General features: G+C 52.2%; 9 protein-coding genes across 9 annotated transcripts; 4 read left to right on the top strand and 5 right to left on the bottom strand.

Annotated features, from left to right (window-relative positions):
* Positions 1-59: 59 nt before the first annotated feature.
* On the bottom strand, positions 60-2,870 carry LAESUDRAFT_719564 (DUF654-domain-containing protein). The gene is made up of 9 exons (XM_040907658.1): positions 2,819-2,870; positions 2,677-2,752; positions 1,963-2,620; positions 1,820-1,909; positions 1,612-1,765; positions 1,270-1,546; positions 1,072-1,214; positions 566-1,016; positions 60-504 (listed from the first exon to the last, which is right to left on the bottom strand). Exons 2-9 carry the CDS (start codon positions 2,710-2,712, stop codon positions 130-132), a joined length of 2,184 nt encoding a protein of 727 aa, XP_040770737.1. The 5' UTR covers positions 2,713-2,752; positions 2,819-2,870; the 3' UTR covers positions 60-129.
* A 361-nt stretch (positions 2,871-3,231) lies between these two features.
* Positions 3,232-5,642, top strand: LAESUDRAFT_690508 (cytochrome P450; the record flags this gene model as incomplete). The annotated part of the gene is made up of 11 exons (XM_040906068.1): positions 3,232-3,599; positions 3,748-3,829; positions 3,880-3,950; positions 4,008-4,022; positions 4,108-4,409; positions 4,473-4,531; positions 4,584-4,623; positions 4,692-4,702; positions 4,756-4,935; positions 4,986-5,279; positions 5,339-5,642. 11 exons carry the CDS (start codon positions 3,232-3,234, stop codon positions 5,489-5,491), a joined length of 1,575 nt encoding a protein of 524 aa, XP_040770736.1. The 3' UTR covers positions 5,492-5,642.
* A 99-nt stretch (positions 5,643-5,741) lies between these two features.
* LAESUDRAFT_669644 (uncharacterized protein) lies at positions 5,742-8,218 on the bottom strand. Its single transcript, XM_040905405.1, has 12 exons — positions 8,021-8,218; positions 7,624-7,962; positions 7,557-7,569; positions 7,441-7,495; positions 7,055-7,383; positions 6,957-7,001; positions 6,857-6,904; positions 6,749-6,808; positions 6,416-6,684; positions 6,343-6,361; positions 6,063-6,290; positions 5,742-6,008 (listed from the first exon to the last, which is right to left on the bottom strand). Exons 2-12 carry the CDS (start codon positions 7,743-7,745, stop codon positions 5,955-5,957), a joined length of 1,242 nt encoding a protein of 413 aa, XP_040770735.1. The 5' UTR covers positions 7,746-7,962; positions 8,021-8,218; the 3' UTR covers positions 5,742-5,954.
* A 533-nt stretch (positions 8,219-8,751) lies between these two features.
* LAESUDRAFT_719559 (uncharacterized protein) lies at positions 8,752-10,694 on the bottom strand. The gene is made up of 14 exons (XM_040907657.1): positions 10,610-10,694; positions 10,543-10,555; positions 10,426-10,480; positions 10,308-10,358; positions 10,021-10,250; positions 9,919-9,963; positions 9,811-9,867; positions 9,703-9,762; positions 9,552-9,639; positions 9,455-9,498; positions 9,372-9,400; positions 9,296-9,316; positions 9,009-9,243; positions 8,752-8,954 (listed from the first exon to the last, which is right to left on the bottom strand). The coding sequence occupies exons 1-14, from the start codon at positions 10,627-10,629 to the stop codon at positions 8,901-8,903; spliced, it is 1,002 nt and encodes a 333-aa protein (XP_040770734.1). The 5' UTR covers positions 10,630-10,694; the 3' UTR covers positions 8,752-8,900.
* A 1,822-nt stretch (positions 10,695-12,516) lies between these two features.
* LAESUDRAFT_746540 (cyclin-like protein) lies at positions 12,517-14,344 on the bottom strand. Its single transcript, XM_040911419.1, has 6 exons — positions 14,203-14,344; positions 14,039-14,148; positions 13,775-13,984; positions 13,461-13,719; positions 12,733-13,406; positions 12,517-12,669 (listed from the first exon to the last, which is right to left on the bottom strand). Exons 1-5 carry the CDS (start codon positions 14,232-14,234, stop codon positions 12,746-12,748), a joined length of 1,272 nt encoding a protein of 423 aa, XP_040770733.1. The 5' UTR covers positions 14,235-14,344; the 3' UTR covers positions 12,517-12,669; positions 12,733-12,745.
* A 148-nt stretch (positions 14,345-14,492) lies between these two features.
* On the top strand, positions 14,493-15,788 carry LAESUDRAFT_710261 (malate dehydrogenase; the record flags this gene model as incomplete). Its single annotated transcript, XM_040906751.1, has 6 exons — positions 14,493-14,720; positions 14,780-14,863; positions 14,918-14,923; positions 14,976-14,999; positions 15,060-15,608; positions 15,666-15,788. 6 exons carry the CDS (start codon positions 14,493-14,495, stop codon positions 15,786-15,788), a joined length of 1,014 nt encoding a protein of 337 aa, XP_040770732.1.
* A 42-nt stretch (positions 15,789-15,830) lies between these two features.
* LAESUDRAFT_35627 (uncharacterized protein) lies at positions 15,831-16,785 on the bottom strand. Its single transcript, XM_040902150.1, has 2 exons — positions 16,077-16,785; positions 15,831-16,024 (listed from the first exon to the last, which is right to left on the bottom strand). Exon 1 carries the CDS (start codon positions 16,673-16,675, stop codon positions 16,085-16,087), a length of 591 nt encoding a protein of 196 aa, XP_040770731.1. The 5' UTR covers positions 16,676-16,785; the 3' UTR covers positions 15,831-16,024; positions 16,077-16,084.
* Positions 16,786-16,832: 47 nt separating this feature from the next.
* On the top strand, positions 16,833-18,288 carry LAESUDRAFT_35530 (uncharacterized protein). The gene is made up of 6 exons (XM_040902147.1): positions 16,833-17,074; positions 17,196-17,475; positions 17,525-17,603; positions 17,665-17,755; positions 17,809-18,111; positions 18,182-18,288. The coding sequence occupies exons 1-5, from the start codon at positions 17,057-17,059 to the stop codon at positions 17,995-17,997; spliced, it is 657 nt and encodes a 218-aa protein (XP_040770730.1). The 5' UTR covers positions 16,833-17,056; the 3' UTR covers positions 17,998-18,111; positions 18,182-18,288.
* Positions 18,289-19,171: 883 nt separating this feature from the next.
* On the top strand, positions 19,172-20,155 carry LAESUDRAFT_35532 (cytochrome P450; the record flags this gene model as incomplete). The annotated part of the gene is made up of 6 exons (XM_040902148.1): positions 19,172-19,312; positions 19,384-19,613; positions 19,668-19,768; positions 19,817-19,846; positions 19,900-20,005; positions 20,059-20,155. Coding segments are annotated over exons 2-6 (464 nt in total), but the record flags the coding sequence as incomplete, so codon positions are not given.

The raw sequence follows: 20,155 nt of genomic DNA, 5'->3' as shown, positions 1-20,155 counted from the left end.
GCTACGATACGTCGTCTTAGCATAGCCAATTCTTCATTTCAATCGACATCATCGGCGGGCGGTGCTAATTCCTCCTCTTCATTCTCGGATGACTCCTCAGCATCACCGGCATCACCACCTCCCCAGAATCTATTGATCCTGTTCACGAAGTTCTGCAGCATGCGCACAGGTAAGGCCTGTCCCATTTGTCGAGTCGTGAGCAAAGTGAATGCAGCATGCATGAACGCAACTCACTGCTGCCGGCTCCTCGTCTTCATCGTCTTCTTCTTCTTCCTCTCTGTCCTCTGCCTGTTGCTGCTCTTCCGCATGAATCGCCAGGTCCGGTTCGTCATCTGCCTCCTCGAAGAACATCCCAGGCATTGCCCCAGCATCCCTCATATCCTGATGTATCTCATCAAGCACAAGTTCTTCCATGATGTTTGGGTTCTGAGCCACCTCCTGCAGGAATTGCAGGATGCCGCCCGGGAACTGTGCCGCGATTCCCGGCCGTTCCCTGAAGAAGTCCTGTAAGAGAAGCTACAGTGAGCAGCCCGCCAAGAAAGCCAGACACTGCGAACCGACGCACCAACAATTGTCCACGTATTAGCGCATCGGGCACCAAGCGCTCCAGCGCCCGCTCCTCCTGTCTTCTACTTGGGCGCAGCGCATCTGCTGCGCCTTTGAAGTACTCAGTGTCGTATGCGCTGACGCTCGTTGGTGGCGGGAGCGGGTCACAAGCGACGCTCCGCGCTTGTAGCACCTCTCGCGGGACAAAGCTGAACAAACCCCGGAACGACGCCTCGAGCACGATGACGTGCCGGTAGATGGAGTGCACAATCGCGGGCTGGGCGGCGAGGGCGGCGAATGCGCGGTAGAGTGCGGTGGTGTTATCGTGTGATGCAGGAAGGGATGAGAGCGTGCTGCTGACGGTGGCGGCGAACCAGGAGGCGATGGGGACAGCTTTCCAGAGGGAAGCGGAGCGCTGGGCGTAGAGGTGTGAGAGGAGGTGGACGATGGCACCTGTTGCATTGAGATGACTAACACCAACTTGCCGTCAGTTGTGACAGTATTGATGAGCTGCGGACCACTCACCTGGCATCTGCGTGGATCCGGAACGCAGGTCGTTGGCGTGCATCAGCAGATATAAAGATGTCGGCCTTGTCCGCCAAGAGAGGCACCACCGAAGGAAATGCGAGTATCGCATCCTGCAGCGCCTGCGTGCTTGGCTCATGGCCCTAGCATCCGAGAACCCATCAGAGATTAGATTTAGACTTGATCATAGTACATTACCTCGCCCTTATCATTTTCTCGCATCCACAGCGCCAAGGCACGCGCATACGACCATCCAGGCACTGCCGTTGCCTGCAGTCTGTTTTGAAGTATCCCTGCACCGGCCTGCGATGTAAAGAACTCCCACAGGTCTAGTAGCCATTGACCCATCCCCGCCTTCATCGCGAGGTAATCGAGATACAGGACGGCACCGTGCGGGTCGGTCCAAGGATCAAGCGAGTAGAGCAGGCGGGCGAACTCGAAGGCAGTGCGAACGCAACCCCTACGCTGAAGGTCGCTACGCAATGGCCGAAGTTAAGCACCGTGTATATCTTACGAGATAGGGAGCGATAAGGTGCATACTTGATCTGCCGGTGAATCGCGAGGAAGAATGGACGGTTCTCTACGCGATCAAAGTCCAGCCTATTCATTCCTGTCGTGAAGCTGAACGACCCGATGAAAGCGCGTTCGTATGTGAACAGCGCTCGATCGATGAGATCCGCAGCCTCGCTATATTCTATGACCAGCCTCAATCGACATGGTCGGTAAGGAATATACTGTTCTGACGCACCTTCGCGATGGTATAACACCTCGGACATCTGCAACAGCGTGTCCGCATGATACGGGAATTCCCGAAGGACAGCGTTAAAGCCATTAGGATCTGATGAAATGCCCTAAATGCCCTGTTCTGACAACATGATGCAGCCCACTTACCTCCAGACATCACCGTCTGCATGAACCGCCATGTGAACCCCCGATACTTCTTACTGTACTCCACTGTCCAAAACCGCTCTCCAGGTAATTCCTTCCAATGGTGCCGCGCCAGCATAGCGGCATTTTCCTCCTCCGTCAATAATCGCGATGACAGCCCCTCACGGAAGCGTGCCGGCCACCATGTCGGTTGAGGGCGTGTGAGGTTCGATTTGATTGCAGGCGTTCGATTGGACGTGGAGGGCACGCGATTTGACGACTTAGCGGCGGAAATGACCTTGGCGCCGAAGAACTTGCGCATCTCGGCTTCGCTATCGAGATGCTGCAAGGAGACTGAGAGAAGCAAGGCGAGGGTGCTGGTGGCATCGCGTGTAGCGGAGGTGGTGCCATTGAAGGCGACGACTTGCTGGAGATCGGGATACTTGAGGGAAAGCTCCTCAAGGGCTTTGTCTACTTCATCTCGGTCGTCTTTCTTCTCTTTTCCCTTTCGCTTCTTAAGAGCCTTTTTCTCCTTCGAGCTGGAGGGTGCGGGAGTGGGTTGCTGATGACCACGCGGCGTCTGTGGGGCTGGGCTAGCCGGCGCAACTGGAAGTATGACTGCAGCTGATGGAGTACTCTCAGCAGGAGTAGCTGAGATGAGGCGCTTCTTTTTCTTCTTCTTCTGCATGAAGATCAGTTACATGCCCGCGCACAACGAGATGAGTAGGAGAGGCTTACGAGCCTTGTTGGATTTCGGTGCGCGTAACGGAACATCATCTCCGCTATCCTCGGCAGAGTCAGCTTGTATCATGAGCTGTGGGTAAATTTGTGAGCAAACGGCACGAAAGGCGACGTAAGTGCCCCGGCATCAGGCACTGACCGACGCAAAACCAGTGCTCTTCCCGGCAACTGGGAGCTCAGCGCCGCTGTCTTGATCTGATGGATTTTCTGGCTGATTTTCTGCGAGCGCGGCAAGCGCTTCTTGTTCTCTGAGCTGTCGTTTGCTGAGTCTGGGAGGCATGGCGGTAGTACAAGGGTGAAAGTGTTGGATGAGCCGCAATATTGGCCGCCACTCAGATCCGATCGAAATGGTAACGTGATGTGTAACACGAGTGACCATACTCCCAGAAAGGCAAGTCGTGTGAATTGCTCACACAAGCTGACTGGACGGTCCGAGTCGGCCACTGCGAGCCGCGGTGGAGAATGCGCAGGTGAGCCAGATGCGTGTCGATAGACGTATATATAACTGAGTCAGTATGCAAATTGATCTCTCTCTCAACCACCATGTTCGACATGAAAGAAATCACGATAATTAACATCCTCCTCGGACTGAGCGTGGTTTGGATCACATACAACTCTCTACTGTATCTCCGCCGCCGCTACCGCAGCGCACGCGCCACCCCCCTCACCGGGCCCCCTAATATTAACCTATTCTTTGGCTTGAGCAGATACATTGGAAAGTCTAAAGATGCCGCAGCCATATATGAGCAGTGGGCGGAGGAATATGGACCCGTCTACCATGTTCCAGCCGCCATGGGATTTAGCCGTGTCGTTCTATGCGACCCAAAGGCCGTCAGTCACTTCTACGCCAGAGAAACTTACGGCTTTGTCCAGACAGCTTTAACCAAGCAAACAATCGAGAATATTGTGCGTGGTTTGCTGTATATTTCGCGAAAAACAGTCGTTTACACCGGTGGACGTCATTCGCAGGTCGGACGCGGAGTGATATGGGCCGAAGGCGATAGTCACAAGAGGTAACAGTCTTCCGAAGCCAACTGCAGATTTTATGTGAAACTTGGGATACTTCAGGCAAAGGAAGGCATTGTCTCCAGCATTCAGCAATGCTGCTATCCGAAGACTTACATCCGTATTCTTTGACTCTGGATATAAGGTTCGCAAACAATCAAGTAGCAATTAAGCTTAGTTGACAGTTGCGTCCAGGTGAAAACTGCGTGGGACAATATCATAGAATCTCAATCTGGTGATTCGGCGATTATTGATGTGCAGAATTGGTTCGTCTCGTCCTGCAAAAAACATGTAAGTCTAGTCATTGAGCTGCTCAAATTCAGGATGAACCATGTATCGTAAGTTCGAGATGCGCAAACATTTATGCGCTGGATTTCCTGATCTGTGGAAACAACGTTGATTTTGCTCTTTACACCCCAATAGCCTAGATAGTGTCGGTATCGCAGGCTTCTCTCACGACTTCGGCACCTTGCACGGAAAGCGCTCAACTGTTGCCGAGACGTTCGAGGCGTTCGGACATGTCAAGCCCTCGCTCATCATCGCATCCACTTTCATCCTCGGACTCGCCTTCCCCGTGCTCGCCAAAGTGCCTACGCCATTTTGGATGCTCATAAAGCGGTTGAATGACAGCATGGGAGAAATCGCGCAAGATATGCTGGAGAATACACGAAGAGAGAGTAAGGGTGAGAATAAGACTGAGGAGAAGAGTATCATTGGGCTTTTGAGTGAGCATCGTGCTGTTGCGGCCAGCCATTTAATGTGCGATGTTGAGATATGATACCGAACAGTTAAGGCGGAGAACAGCGATTCCGATTTGAGCCTATCACAAGAAGAGGTGATGGCGCAGGTGCGTATATTTCTCTCCTCGCGAGTCAGCTATTAACATGACCTCCCCGTAGATGAAGGTTCTTATCATCGCCGGCTATGAAACAACATCAAGCGAGTCGCGATACACCTTCATGAGCTTGAGTCTAATCTCTAACACTAACATCATCGCGATGTTTCAGTCTGTCTAAGCGTGAGTCGTACATTGAATGTTCCAACAGCCGAAGGTGATGGCGAGTGATGCAGTGGTGCCTGGTCGAGCTGTGCAAGAGGCCCGATGTTCAGCAGAAGCTCCGCGAGGAGGTATCTAATTTCGCAGGCGGAGACCCCACCTGGGACCAGCTCACCTACAACATGCCCTTTCTGGACGCTGTTGTCCATGAAACGCTGCGTCTGCACCCTCCGGTGAGAGAGACTACCCGTGTCGTACGTTGAGCACTCTTTTCATGTATGCTTGTCCTAATACAGTTCTCCAGGCCGCTGAAGATACCATATTCCCGCTTTCAACTCTTATGACGACTCCATCCGGCGAGATCGTTGACCGCGTCGCCATTACCAAGGGGCAGCTCGTCACCGTGCCCATCCAATGCATGAACACTGCCAAGGCACTGTGGGGCCCCGACGCTAAGGAATTCCGGCCCGAGCGCTGGCTCAACGAGGACGGCATCCCAATGCGCGCGCAGGAAATTCAGGGACATCGTCACCTGCTGACTTTCGTTGACGGCCCCCGGATGTGTCTGGGGCGCGGGTTCGCGCTGGCTGAGTTCAAGGTCAGTGGCGCTACTTGGTGTGGCGCAACTGCTGCTTATCATGAAGATTGTTCGTGCAGGCGGTGCTGAGCGTTCTGATAAGGAACTATGCGTTTGACTTCAAGGACGGTCCGGAGACGAAGATTGACCTCGTACGGGGCATTCTCCCCCGGCCACGTATTGAGGGGGAGGAGGGTACGAGACTCCCGTTGCGCGTGCGCCGACTAGAATGAGTGTAGCATTACGGTCAATAGAAACGCTGGCTTCTCACATTCTAAGGGTCATTTGGAATATTTTCTAACACACAGCGCTCAATTTATTTTTCGATGTCTAATATTCATACAGATGTTTATGTACATTGTATATCAGTCGGTTATGCTGCCTGCGTTTTTGAATCTAGCATATTTGTGGTTGCAGCTCGCCTATAGAGCGGCCCTCTGTTGTGCATGACAACTCATGTCGTTCTGTCAGCCATGGGATGCAGTAGAAAGGCTACAAGCCGGCTCAGCCTACTTGTCATGAAGATTACTAATAATATTACATTGAGCATGCTACCGTCGGTATGTATATGGACCGTCCTGTGGATATGGAAAAACACAGCAAATAAATATCCCGAAATCACTCGCCACGCGCATCTCTGGAGCGCAACAGCGTTTCAACTGTACCATGTGCCAATGCCGAGTCTCGCTTAAGCTTTCAGATGACTGAATATCGCCGGGCAGGACGCTTGGTCTGTGCCTCGAAAACGATCTAGGGGATAATTATCAAGCCATAACGTGGCGCTCGCAGTTCTCGGACACGTACGGAAAGATTCCTCGTAAGCAGCGAGCCCAACGCTCCCTCGAAGGCCACGCTCGCAGCATCACTCGTCGAAGACTCCATCCCAGGTGGTGTGGAGATTTCGACGCGGTGGACAGTGACATTCTGTGCGAACTGCAGTTCACTCTTCGGCGCGAGCTCGATCATAGCCGCATCTCGTCTCCGTATGAACTCGCGGCTGTTTAAATTTGTCAGAAACGTATTGGAGTACCTTTGGATGTGGTTTGAGGGAACGAATTCAACAGAGACAGCAGATCACGTACATTTTCGTCAATAGCATTGCGCTGAGAAAAGTCATAAGGGCTTAGGCTGGCGAGCTACATAAATCAGGCACTCACGGTGCTTCATAGACTAATGTGTCATGCCACTGCCCACAGATTAGCTCGCTATGGAACCGCCGTATTTGGCTCCAGCGACTTACTGGCTTGACACTTGCAGTGATCAACACGATGATAGCTAAACTCGCTGTACACAACTTCATGAAAGCGAATAACATTATGGAAAACAAGGTGCATGAACCAGTCAGTGTGCCTGTCTCCACGACAAGCCGGACCAATCCGTTGATGATTGCGTCGGTGGATTTGATTCCCGTCTTGTTCTTAAGTAGCTGCACATATGCGAGATAAGCAACTGGGTGTGCAGCTTCGCAAGCAATTATCAGTAGTGCGCACCAGGATCGTCATCGATACGGCGATCAAAATGTCCACGACCGCGCTTGCGACCAGCCAGACCTTCGAGCAGTGAATCTCTGAAGTTCGTCGCAGAGGCAGCTGACTTACGACAATAACATTGTTGTCGAACGCAGCAGCTATGCGGGCCGACTTCTCCTATTTCATAGGATTAGACTATGCTGTGTCTGGTAGTAAAAACAAAACTCACAACCGCGCCACTCATGAGAGACGTGACACACTGCAGAACAGCGAGCTGAAACTCAATAATCACATACCAACCTTCCGCATCACAGCGAATCAACGCACCACGACAATGATTCCCGCCACCACGCGCGACGTTGAGAGCTTATATATCCTCCACGCGAGAAATATCTGCACAGTGGCCGAGATGATGCCGCACATCATCGTCGCCGAGAACCACGTATTGTGGAACTCGAGCAGGTCCTTCACGTCGTCGTAGCCGTAGACGTAAATGCTCATCGCAGTCTCCGTGAGCAGGCCGGTCTGGACCCATTCAAAGATGAGCATGCCGTATGCTACGAACAATATATGAGCCGTGACGGATACATTCCTGAATTTCGTACCTAAGCATTTGAGGTACCATCGATCCTTGGGGAAGTAGTCATAGTACAAATCTGCGGGAGACATTTCCCTTAGTCTCGTGCCAATCGGTCTATGACTATATCACTCACAGACTTGCAAGTTCAGCAGCCCCAACAACGCCCAGTTGAAGCAAACTCCTAGAAACTAGCTCTAGTTTGTTAGCGCGAAACTTCCTCGGAGATCCCGCCAACAGATCTCAACTGACCTGCGGCCCCGCTCTGGCCGCCCAACCTCATAAAGCACTCGCATCCAAAGCCCCATCGCAGACTCACATTAGCATACGGAAGTCATCTCTGCCTAGGCAAAGCACAATCCGACGAGGATGCAATGTCGATGGAAAAAGCGAGGCGGGGCTGTACCCAAGGGTGCACACTGCTTCACACGTTTGTAGCATTTGCCTGCTGTGCTGCGGTGGCAATGCCAATCAAGCATCGTAGAAGCAAGCGATGTTCAAACTGCCATCTGCGATGTCATCAGATGTTGTGATTATGCATGTATGAATTTTGGTGAACGTTAGCTGCCACGTTCACCTCAGCTGAGCTTGTGACTGGGATTGATGGAATATCTTTGTAGTACGTTGCTCGCGCTGTGGTCACTGGTGGGCGGATACCCTAGAAAAAATATCAGCACAATGTCTTGGAGCGTCAATCAAGCTATATAAAGCCGCACGGCGTTTTGAATGCGCCCGGCGCAAATGAAGTTTGAACGATGATTGATCTTCCGTGTAGCGAGTTTTCCCCGTTGTCTGTATGAGAGTCCTTCTATCGTCCTTATAACGTCTTATACCAGCGGGCATCGTTCCCATCAGTGATCAAAGCCATGTCCAGTTTGATCCAAGCCTCAGTCGGGCCCGCTTGAGCCCATATAAGAGTCGGTGGTAGCACGGCTCTCCGAACGTTTGCAGTACAAAGCGCTCCGAGTCTGGATGCGCCCATGTCAGTTTCGGACGCTGAAGTTCGTGATCGCAGAATGATTGATTCGTATTGCCACAAGGTCGGAGCGATCAACAGACCCTGTGTGGATGAAGGCCAGACCTTTGGGGAACCAGAACTGAGACCCGGGTCCACTGATGTATATACACCGGTCTGTATTTCTGGTGCAAGGGCATCATCCCTTAGGAGACTGTGTCTTCAAGGGAACAAGCTGACAGGAATTGTTTGCCCTTCTGATGTAATGGTGCAAGCTATCTTTGCCACTCTGAGCCTGTCATGGAGTACCGGACAGAGGCTATAGTGCTGCATAAGGCTCGTCTTTCACGGCACGGTTCTCCGGGCCGTTTCCGGGCCGTTTCAAGCCGTTGTTCTCCAGTCGCACGTCCGGATTCAGACCTTCTTCGTTTGCTTTCGGCAGGGGGTGCTCACTCAGTCTACTTGTCATGAAGAAAATATCACATTGAGCATGCTACCTTCGGTGTGTATATGGACCGTCCCATGGATATGAAAAAAAAACAGCAAAAATACATCCCGAATCACTCGCCGTATGTATCTCTGAAGCGCAACAGCGTTCCAACTATTCCGTGTACCAACTTCGCCGACTCTCAACTAAGCTTTCAGACGACCGAATTTCGCCGGGCAGGACGCTTGGTTTGTGCCTCGAGAACGCTCTGCGAGAAAATTATCAAACCATCACATGGTGCTCGCAGTTCTCGGATACGTACGGAAAGATCCTCCGTAAGCGGCGAGCCCAACGCAAATCCCTTCCGCACAAAGGCCACGCTCGCAGCATCACTCGTCGATGACTCCATCCCAGGTCGTGTGGAGATTTCGACGCGTTGGGCAGTGACATTCTGTGCGAACTGCAGCTCACTCATCGGTGCGAGCTCAACCACGGTCGCATCTCGTCTCCGTATGAACTCGCGGTTATTTAAATTTGTCAGAAATGTATTGGAGTACCTTTGGACGTGGATTGGGGAAACGAACGAAACAGTGATAGCAGACCACGTACATCTTCGTCAGTATCAGTGCGCTGGGAAGACGTCGTAAGGGCTTGAGCTGGCAAGCTACATAAATCAGGCACTCACGGCGCTTCGTAGACTAATGTTTCATGCAGCTGCCCGCAGATTAATTCGCTATGGAACCGCCGTATCTGTATGGAGCGACTTACCGGCTTGATATTTGCAGTGATCAACACGATGATGGACAAACTCGCTGTATACAACTCCATCAGACCGGATGGCATCATGGAAACAAGGTGTACATACCAGTCAGTGTGCCTGTCTCCACGACAAGCCGGATCATACGGTTGATGAACGCATCGGTGGATTTTATCCCTGTCTTGCTTTTGAGTAGCTGCACATATGCAAGATCAGCAACCGGGGCGCAGCTCCGCGAACAATTATCAGCAGTTCGCACCAGGATTGTCATTGAAACGGCGATCAAAATGTCCACGAGCGCACTTGCTGACAGCCAGAGCTTCGAGCAATTAATTGCTGAGGCCCGTCTCAGAGGCAGACGACTTACGACCACAGCCTTTAGGAGACTGCCTTCGAGGGCAGAAGCTATGCCGATCGACTTCTCCTATTTCATAGGTTGAGCTATGCTGTGCCCGGTCGAGAATACACAACTCACGTATGCGCCGCCCACGAGAGACGCGACGCACTGCAGAACGGCGAGCTGCAACTCAGCATATCAGCACATACCGACCTTCTTCGTCACAATAAATCAACGCACCACGACAATGACGCCCGCCAGGACGCGCGACCTTGAGAGCTTATAGATCCTCCACGCGAAGAATATCTGCACAGTGGCCGAGATGATGCCGCACATCATGGTCGCGGAGAACCACGTGTTGTGGAACTCGAGCAGGTCCTTCACGTCGCCGTAGCCATAGACGTAAATGCTCATCGCAGCCCCCGTGAGCAGGCCGGTCTGGACCCATTCGTAGATGAGCATGCCGTATGCTACGCACAATGTATGAGTCTGTCCGGCGATGACGGATACATTCCTGTGATTCGCACCTAAGCATTTCAAGAACCATGGATCTTTGGGGAAGTATTCATAGTACAGATCTACGGGAGACATTCCGGACGAATTTTCTTAGCTTCGTGCCAATCGGTCTATGACTATATCACTCACAGACTTGCAAGTTCAGCAGCCCCAACAGTGCCCAGTTGAAGCAAATTCCTAGAAACTGTCTCTAGCCTGTCAGCGCGAAACCGTTCCTCGGCGACTCTCCAGCAGATCACAACTGACCTGCGGCCCCGCTCTGCCCGCACAACCCCATTAAGTACTCGCATCCAAAACCCCGTCGCAGACTCACATTAGCGCGATGGATGTCATCTCTGTCCAGGCAAAGCTCAATCCAAGAGGGAGGACGCAGTGTCGATGGGAAAAGTGAGGTGGGGTGTACCTAAGGTTGATGAAATTGCTTCACACATTTATAGCATTTGCCTACTCCGCCGCAGTGGCGAGGCCGATCAAGCATCAAAGAAGCAATGTTCAGATTGCCGTTCCGCAATCTCATCAGGCGTCGTGATTGTGCGCATATCGATTTTGATGCAATGTGAGCCGCCACGTTCACCTCAGCTGAGCTTGTGGCTGGTCTTGATCGGAATATCTTTGTACGTTGCTCGCGCTGTGGTGGGCGGACACCCTGGAAAAATCTCAGCACAATGTCTTGGAGCACCAATCAAGCTTATAAAGCCGTATGGCGTTTCAAATATGCACGCCGCAAATGAACGATGTTTGATTTTCCTTATGGTGAGTTTCCCGCCGTCGTTTGTATGATTCTTCTATCGCGTCTAGAACGTCTTTCGACAGCGGGCCCGTCAGTGATAAGTAAAAGTCCTCCTCTGTTTGATCCAAGCCTCGCTCGGGCCCGCTTGAGTCGAGATCAAGTTGGTGATAGCACGGCTCTCCAAAGGTTTGCAACACAAAGCATTCCGAGTTTGGATGTGGCGATGTCAGCTTCGGACGCGCTTCTTGATCGCAGAATGATTGACCTGTACGCTTCCGTATTGAAAGCCTACTTTTCGGAGCGATCAACGGACCCGGAGTGAGATGAGCTAAGACCGGGGTTCACGGACGTACACCAATCTGTGTAGATGGCATTATGGTGCAAGAGCATCAGCCCGGAGCCTGAGACTTTGAGATGTAGTCAATTTGGACTTTTGAAGGCGAGTGTGGTAACAGAAGAGTCCGACGAGCCAATACGATGGTTGAGAGGGTTTCCAGCAACAAGCGATAGTGCAAAGGAGATCAAGTACTCGAACGCAGTGGGGGAAAGGAAGAGGGACAGGAAAATGTGCTGTTGCGACCGTTATATGACGATGTGTCAATACTTAACGCTGGCAGAGGCGCTTGCAGTCAGGCGGCATTCCAGAACGAACCAATATTCACTCATACCGAGAACGAGCCTAATGATGACTTAAGCTAGATGGTGTCTGTATCGTCGCCACTCATCGGGCTGGCCTTTGGTTTGCTGGCATGAGGCGGCCCTCCGAGCAAGTGCCACATAACGCTGCGCATAACACTAGTCGGAGATGATCGATGACCATCCTTCGTCCAACTTCGCGGCCTGCAGAAAAATGGATGGTTTTTGTGGCAAGAAGGGGCAATCTCACCGAGCAGTCAAGACTCCCTGCGCTCATATGTCCGACTGGGCTCCGTTGGCTTACACAAAGATCGTGACAGTCCGTGCCTCCTGCACGTCCATACAGTCTGTGAGAAGCAACTGTAAACCTAGCGATGATGGCCTTGCTGAAGGTCCACCCTCAGCTTGAGACATTTCCAATGTGGTGTGCCATGCGCAGTCGGACCCGGATGCAGCTCCTGCAGTGGGTAGCCATGCGATCATCCTGCGCTCTCCACTAAGGTGGGTGTCACGGAAAGAAAGCTTGTCAAGCTCTGAGATGAAAGCAAGTCCCACGACAAGCTCTGCGACCCAAGCAATATGCGCCGCTGATCGCTGAAAGCGCCGGCAGAGTGGCCATGATCAACCTTAGGGACAGTCCAGGTTATTCCGAGTGCTGCAGAGGCCGACGACCGAGTGCGACGAGCTTGGACCGGAACTGTGAACCGATCATGCTGACAGACATGTGAAGCCCTTCAATTCGAGCGTTCCCCTTGACGGCTTCCTCGCTGTTGACTTGCGAGCGTGGTCGAGCTGCCGGATGCCTCTGATGGCAGGATCTCAATCACAAGACGCGGACAACCTATCAGATAGAAGCGAGTGAATGTGAGACCATATCGATGGAGAAGTTTATAAATAAATCCGTTAAACGCGCTCAAACACCGGTGTATAACATTCGATGAATTTGATCCCGTATATCGATACATGTGAAGCCTTGACGCCAACACAAAACCTAGATACATCCCGAACTGACGAAAGGAATTAAGTTACGCGTTAGAGCAATCCAACTCTCAATTCCTGATGACACGTACGCATATATCATGATCACCCTGCGGCCTGCGTTCTCTCAAGCATTTTATTCACTGCAATAGGATGCCCGCTCGGAGGATGTGCCATATCTGCAAATCGTGCTTCGCGCATGCGAAGCAGTAAATGCGTCAAAAACATCGGCGTCACAGTCTGATCGGCACGCAGGGCCTGTTCATCCCTGTTGTCCGTAGCAGACGGCGTCGCGCTGCTGCTGGTCGTGCCCACGCTGGCAACGCTACCGCTTCTGACCGTGCCGCTCGCAGCGCGCTTACTCCCAGCGAACGACGTCGGCGCGAATGAGCCGCGCGCCGAGTCCGCGGTGTGATCTTCCCTATACCTATCCCAGAGCGCATACAGGGAGATGATCTCCTGCGCGATCGTCGCTACGAGTGGCATGCTGACATTCAGGCCCGCCATGAAGCCGACGATATCCTGCGGCTGCTTCTTGTGGTTGCCGGATGCCGAACGCGAGGAGCGTCGGGGTGGAGTAGCGGTTAAGGACTGGGTGTGGGAGCCGGCATGGAAGTTAGCGCCGGCGTGTGATGCGGCTTGCATTTGCAATGTGGTCCGTGTCGATGAATGTAGAACGAGCGCAAGGTGGATAGCGGCGATTGCAATGAGGTGGGGAGGATAGAGCAGGCACAACTCGGAGCGGTAGGTATCGTTGATGATGAACCTGACAATCAACGGAATCAGCATTACACGCCGGCTTAGCAGTCGATTGCCATACCATGCCATCTGCAATGCGCCTTCCTGCAATTCCAGCTTACCTTCGCCGGTGCCCCAGTACTTTGGCCCGTCGTCGATGCCTGCACCGACTTCGCCTGCCTCTGCTTCGGTCATGTGAGAGCTCCCCTCCTTGCCACAGAGTGTGATCAGAGTGCGATAAGGGTGGAAGACCGTCAAGTCACATTCGAGGTCGTCCACCAGATAGAACTCCATCTCGGCCAGTTTCGAGTTATCTGAAGGGAACGACTTTACGCCATACTCTTTATCTAAAATGAGCTTCAAAGGTAGTGCGAACGAAGTGTATGCGTGACTTACTGCTGAAGAGCATTCGCGCTTCTGAGACGACGTTCTTGATGTGTACAGGTGACTCTTCCGCCTTCGCAGCGACATAGCAGCAGGCCGCGATGACAAGGAATGGGTCGGTCTCGCAGTACGAGTTCTTGGCGTAGAACCGCCGGAAGAAGACGGTCGCAGTCGCTATTACCCGCTGTCTGAGCTGCAGCTTTTTGCCAAGCTTGGAGATCACTGTGTCCACAGCTCAATGTGGATGCACCGCGTGATATGCCAGAGAGAACTGACAGTTGGCAACGAAAATAGCCAGAAAATCGAGATGTTCCGGATCGTCCACATACTGCAAGTCTTCGACGCGAGCCTGCCTGAGCGTCGCTCTATCGACCAGCCACCGCTTGCTATAGGGACGCTGTTCAGTCCAGGCGGTACTGCACCACGACCTGCGCGCTCACTAGTGAGAACTGGCCCAAAAATCCGTGGCCATGCGGATGTGAGCGCGGTGGACGACTCAGACGTCTGTTGTCATGAGGCCCCAGCGAGGTCTACACCCACTCAGGACGAGCACAGTGGCGGACGAAAGATGCAAGCAGGCGGGGACACGCGCCGAGGGACGTCGGCGAAGAGTGGCGATACTGGAAGGGACCGTCCGAGGTTTTCCGACATTTAAACTCATAAGTCACGCGGCCTCCACCAGTCCTCCTCCCCCCGTCCTCGTTCCCCTCACTGCTGCACGACGACGACGATGATGTTTGCACGCTCCTCAGTCCGCACGCTTACCCAAGCTCGCCAGTTTTCCTCGTCGTCCGCGCGCCAGACCAAGGTCACGGTCCTCGGTGCCGGTGGAGGTATCGGCCAACCGCTCTCACTCCTGCTCAAGCTCGACCCCCATGTCAAGCAGCTCAACCTCTATGATATCCGCGGCGCGCCTGGTGTGGCCGCCGATGTCGGCCATATTGACACTGGCAGCGAGGTGCGCGACTGTTGCCTCGTTGATCTGATGTCTTGACACTCATTCCGCGTCATATTTAGGTTCAAGGTTTCGCCGCGGACAAGCTTGACGATGCCCTTGAAGGCGTGGATGTTGTTATCTGCCCCGCTGGCGTTCCTCGTAAGGTATGGGGACACGGCTTTCTTGGAGAAACTCGTTGCTGACTGTCCGTTTTGTAGCCTGGTGTACGTTTCTTGCAAACCTGATCATATTGATTTGTGCTAACACCGTCTGCAGATGAGCCGTGACGATTTGTTCGCGGTAAGCGCTTACGTCACACTACTACTGAAATCCTAATGATCGTATTGTGCGCTACGTTAGACAAATGCCTCTGTCCTCCGTGACCTTGCCACGGCCGTCGCACGCGTCTCGCCTAAGGCTATCTTCTTGATCATCACCAATCCCGTCAACTCTGTGGTGCCCATCGCCTCTCGCGTCTTCGAAAAGGCGGGCGTGTACGATCCCAAGAGAATCTTCGGTGTCAGCGCACTAGACGTTGTGCGTGCGACGCGTTTCGTCGCGGCGCTCACGGGCAAGGACCCCAAGGACACCCCAATTACCGTTGTCGGCGGCCACTCTGGCGAGACCATCGTCCCACTATTCTCTCAGTCGCCTGCAGCCAAGACCATCACTGGCGAGGCGTACAAGAATCTCGTGCACCGTGTCCAGTTCGGTGGTGACGAGGTCGTCCAGGCTAAAGCCGGTGCTGGTAGCGCGACTCTCTCGATGGCGTACGCGGGTGCCAAGTTCGCGAACGCGCTGTTCCGCGGCTTGGCTGGCGAGAAGGGTGTTATCATTCCCTCGTACGTCAAGAGCCCGTTGTACGCCTCCCAGGGCGTTGAGTTCTTCGCGTCGCCTATCGAGCTCGGCGTAAGTTGTTGCGTTACCATTGGCGTTGGGTGTTATTGCTAATGTTTTTGCTGTTAGCCCAACGGTGTTGAGAAGATCCACCCTGTTGGCCAGATCACCGAGCAGGAGCAGGAGCTCCTCAAGGTTGCGCTTGAGGGTTTGAAGAAGAACATTCAGAAGGGCTACGCGTTCGTGCAGTAGATTGCTTGTTGCATCCTCAAAAACGCGTTCTAGATGCCATGAACTGTACGAAGTAATGTCATATAATTGTATAACATCCTTCGTGTATCTGCAAAATCTGTTTCGCGCTGTGTGGTCCGATCTAACCATCCAGACGGTGATTGTGACATTACATTTGCAGCGATGGCGGACCAACTCCCGCTTTTGAGGTATATCATTAAATGTAGTCGATCAATACACTGTAGATCCGGAGAACACTATCCAGAGAATCAACCTCAGGAATATTCGATGATAGAAATAAAATACGACCTTCGTGTTCACCGATGATTTCTGCCCTTGCCTTTCACCACAGTAAAGCCGTCCTCGTCCACCTGCGGCTCTTCATGCCTTCGATTTGATTGCCGATCGATGAGCATAGGTGCTTCACCATCCGGCTTCTCCTCATGAACATCGCCATCTCCTTCCTCACCGCTGCTACTCTCGTCCTCCAAGTCATCTTCATCCGCGATGACCTCCTTCGCCTGCATCCGCTTGCCCTTCAGCTTCTCCGCCTGGTCCTCAATCCTCGTCACCGCATCCTGTCTCCCTGCACATATCGCCTCCCACATCTGCACGACGTCATTCGCGACGCTCTGAGTGCTGCCGTCCTCGAGCGTCGTGTCGAACTCGTCCTCCATAACTTGCAGCAGCGTAAGCTCGACATAATCGACGTCCGGCGCGGGGTCTTCCTGCTCGAATGCATCGACGAGGACTGACGCGAGCCAGGTACGCTTTTCGGCGGACTCGGGGCCGCCCCAACTCTGCTCGACTGCGATGCGGAGGGCGGGCCAAATTGCGAGGCGGGCGAGCACTCCACGCGCGAACAAGACGGATTTTGGTGAAGGTGCAGATGGAGCAGTAGTAGACATATTGAATCGATAGGATAGCTCTGTAAGTAAAAGTGTTGAAAGTGAGCCACAAACGCTTGCAGTTTGATCGGTCCCCGATCAAGAAATTAGATCTCGTTGATGGTAGCCACATGGCCTGCGTTCATTACGATTGTGGCCGTGAAATTACTCGCAGCACCTTCGTTCATGTCGAATTTTTTTGCTTCCATTTAAGACAGAGTAATTTGGCGCAGGAGTGTCTGATTATCACAAATTTGGTGTGTGGAGGCGCGGTCTCCAGGACTTCGAGCCTGATGCGTCTTTTACACGGCTGAGTCAGTCAGCCTGCATTTTTGATGGAAAACTCACATAAATCAGGCTGTAACACGGGATATTTCGCAATCCTTTAGTTCTGAGAGGTGCATGTTCATGTCTCATTCTGTAAGTCTCTCATTGATGTCTGTCAGGGTACTTGAACCTACTTGCACTGCCGTAATTCATTGTCTTCTATGGTAGATGGAGAGCTCACAATCTACATGCTATAATGTTCTTGACTTTTCAGAGTACAGGGAGGCTGCAATATGTCCAGTCTCACAATGCTTTCTCCAAGCCTTACTTCGTCCGCTTTCCCACTTCCACACTTCCAAAGGCCCTGTTGGCGATTGTATTGCGGTCTCCTCAGCGACGGTTTCTAAAGCTTTGTGAGCTACCTGAGGCTGGCTATCTGACAGGACTCGAGCAATTGCATTGTCTGTCTGGACCCATTGTCCTGGTACATCGTCAGCTAGAAGCCTCTACACGCAATTCTGCGTTATCATCGGTGTTGAGGCGAGCTCTCCAAAGTGAGTCGCGACCCTTGTACTCTGATCTGAAAATGACGGTGTTAAGCAGTATTAAGTCAATGCTATTCCAAATTGTTATCGACCTATCAAAGTTCACCTAGAACCTTGTCGTATCTACGGATGCTTTTGTGAGCGCACTAGCCGAATTGTTTCAACGTATGAACTATGGCTGATTATGCGCTGTCTTAGCTATTTCCGCATACTACCAACCGTTCAAGAACACACGGGCACTTGTACATCAAACTACATTCTCAAGCCTGTATCATTTTTGATTGATGAAGTGAGCAATTAGTCACGCGCAGAAGCGTACCGTATTCAAAACCTCCATGCAAGTTCGCGCGTTGTCTCAGATACTGGGTTGCATCACACAATCAGGCGACTTTTCAGGGGAGAGGGGAGGATGACACGAGTGATACACCACTGACGAGGTCGTTAGGACGTTCCATCTTCAGCTGCATTGTTCCTGAGTCTAGATTCGCTCAACCATCCTCAAGCTTCAGCACTTTCTCGGACCTGTACTAGATAGCGCTCACTGGCGTAACATACTACCGAGCGCTGCTCGTCACGTCATCCTCGCCGATCATCGCATTGTACTCCTTGCAACCAATTCTCTGCGTCTTTCGGACAAACGTGTACGTACGTTTCCGTCTCACTTGGTCATGTGCCCATGCATCAGATCAGCTTACTCCAGGGATGGTGTGTGTAGCTCACACGAATTGGTGCACGATGTAAATGCCATCGTATTCAAATTCACTGGGACTCGCTAAGGTGACTTTCAACATCAACTAACACCCCTGAAAATTCTTGTCGAAGAGGCATGTTTCACAACCATGCGGCTGCGAGAAACCGTTACCTGCTCCATGCCATTGTTCTCTGGAATTATGACCTGGTAAGAGTAGGAAACAAAGCAGGAAATAAAGCTACCCGAATTAACGCTATACCTATCCATTTCTTTCAAGCCGGAGGCGATAGTCGATGCACCCCTCCGCGGTCTCAGGCACTTCTCTGCGTTTCACATTGCGGGTGAAGCTCTCGTCGACAGAATCATGGCCAGCTCCCGCAGTCCAGTCTAGATCGACTTACAGGTTCTAGGAACACATGCAATGTCTGTGAACGAAACGTCTCACGAGGTGCACATTATTCGGCGCACTATGTACGTTCGAAGCCTCCAGGAAACTATGCGATATATGATTCCTGCCGATACGGCGTCTTGTCTCCGACGAGAAGCGGTGGTAGACGCGCTCATTCCCTCGACCACAGGAGGGGTGACCATGTTCATCCGAGTAAGAGCGTCAACGCAACTCTATCCATTCGTTGCGATACGCGGACCCGGGTTTCTAATCAGAAGATGCGGTAAATCACACGCATCGTTCATATCGGATGCAGAATGTAGGCGATAACAACCAGGAGGACAGGCCAATTTCAATCTGACCAGCAACCTAGACATTCATTGAGTCTATGCAAGGTTAAGCGAGGAACTATATACCACGGTTTCCTATGAAGCTCGATGGTACCTTCTGTGGGTGATTTGCAAAGGAAGAAAAGGTTGCTGCACTGGCGACCAGTGTGTTAGCCCTTGCAACGGCAAGACATCCCATTTGAACGCATGAACCACGGGAGTGGCAGCCTTCCGTCGAAGCAGGGTTCACCTGCCCGCTGGTCTTCTCACAATATCTATCCGGTTCCGTACGTCATGTAAAAGCATGAATCCATATCGCTCACCTCTCTGCATGTCTCGCCATGTTCTCGTTTGTTCCTGGATGTCGAAGGTTTCCAGAAAGAACCGATACGAGAACAACAGCCGTGGCGGAATAGAATGCCGTCTATCCATTCATTCGTATGTACGCACGCTTACGCTCGTTATTCCGTCATGCTGATGCTGTCATGCTACTTTGGTCGCTTGTGCAGGAGTATCGGAATATCATATCTGACAGATTTGCTTAGGATTTAAACCCACGGCGCATGGTCGACACAGATCTGACCATCGTCCTTTTGTCCACTTCAATCCATGCAAATGTCTGCATACGCTGCAGTGCTTCTTGTTCTTGTCTCTACCATTGGGGTTGCCGTTTACCGGCGGATGAATCGACATTCGCTGAGTCGCATCAGAGGGCCGCCTTCCCCAAGTTTACTGCTTGGTCAGTCTTGCCAAGACTCATGTTTGAAGCGGACTTAGCTTTGCAAACGTATAGGCCACAATCTCCTGCTGTCTCATGAAGACGACGTGGGCGATTTGGAGTCCGAGTGGATTCGTCAATATGGTTCCGCATGGCGTCTCAAGGACTGCGTCGGAGTCAGTGGATTAGTCGGTATCCATTATGACACTCACCTTTCCATGCAGGAAGATAATCTGTGGCTCGTGGATCCCAAGGTATGCAGCGCCGTCCACTGCTCTGATATTCTAAGCAACATTTGTGTTGTCAGGCCTTGCACCATATCTTTCACAAAGCGGGTCATAAGTATTCAAGGAGGATTGATGCCAGACAAATTTCAAGACAACTTACAGGCGATGGCATACTGTTTGCAAATGGCAGGTGTTTTTCCCAGATGCATCGCCACTGCTTATCGGTACATAACTTGCAGATCACGAACATGCACGGATCAGGAAAATCATGGACCCAGCATTCAGTACAGCGCAGATTCGGTCCTTCCTGCCATTGTTTCGTCGCTCTGCTCAGAA

The sequence above is a fragment of the Laetiporus sulphureus genome (assembly GCF_001632365.1).
Source record: "Laetiporus sulphureus 93-53 unplaced genomic scaffold LAESUscaffold_1, whole genome shotgun sequence".
Taxonomy (NCBI): Eukaryota; Fungi; Basidiomycota; class Agaricomycetes; order Polyporales; family Laetiporaceae; genus Laetiporus; species Laetiporus sulphureus.
Note: the sequence above shows the minus strand (reverse complement) of the source record. Positions and strands in the feature narration are given on the sequence as shown.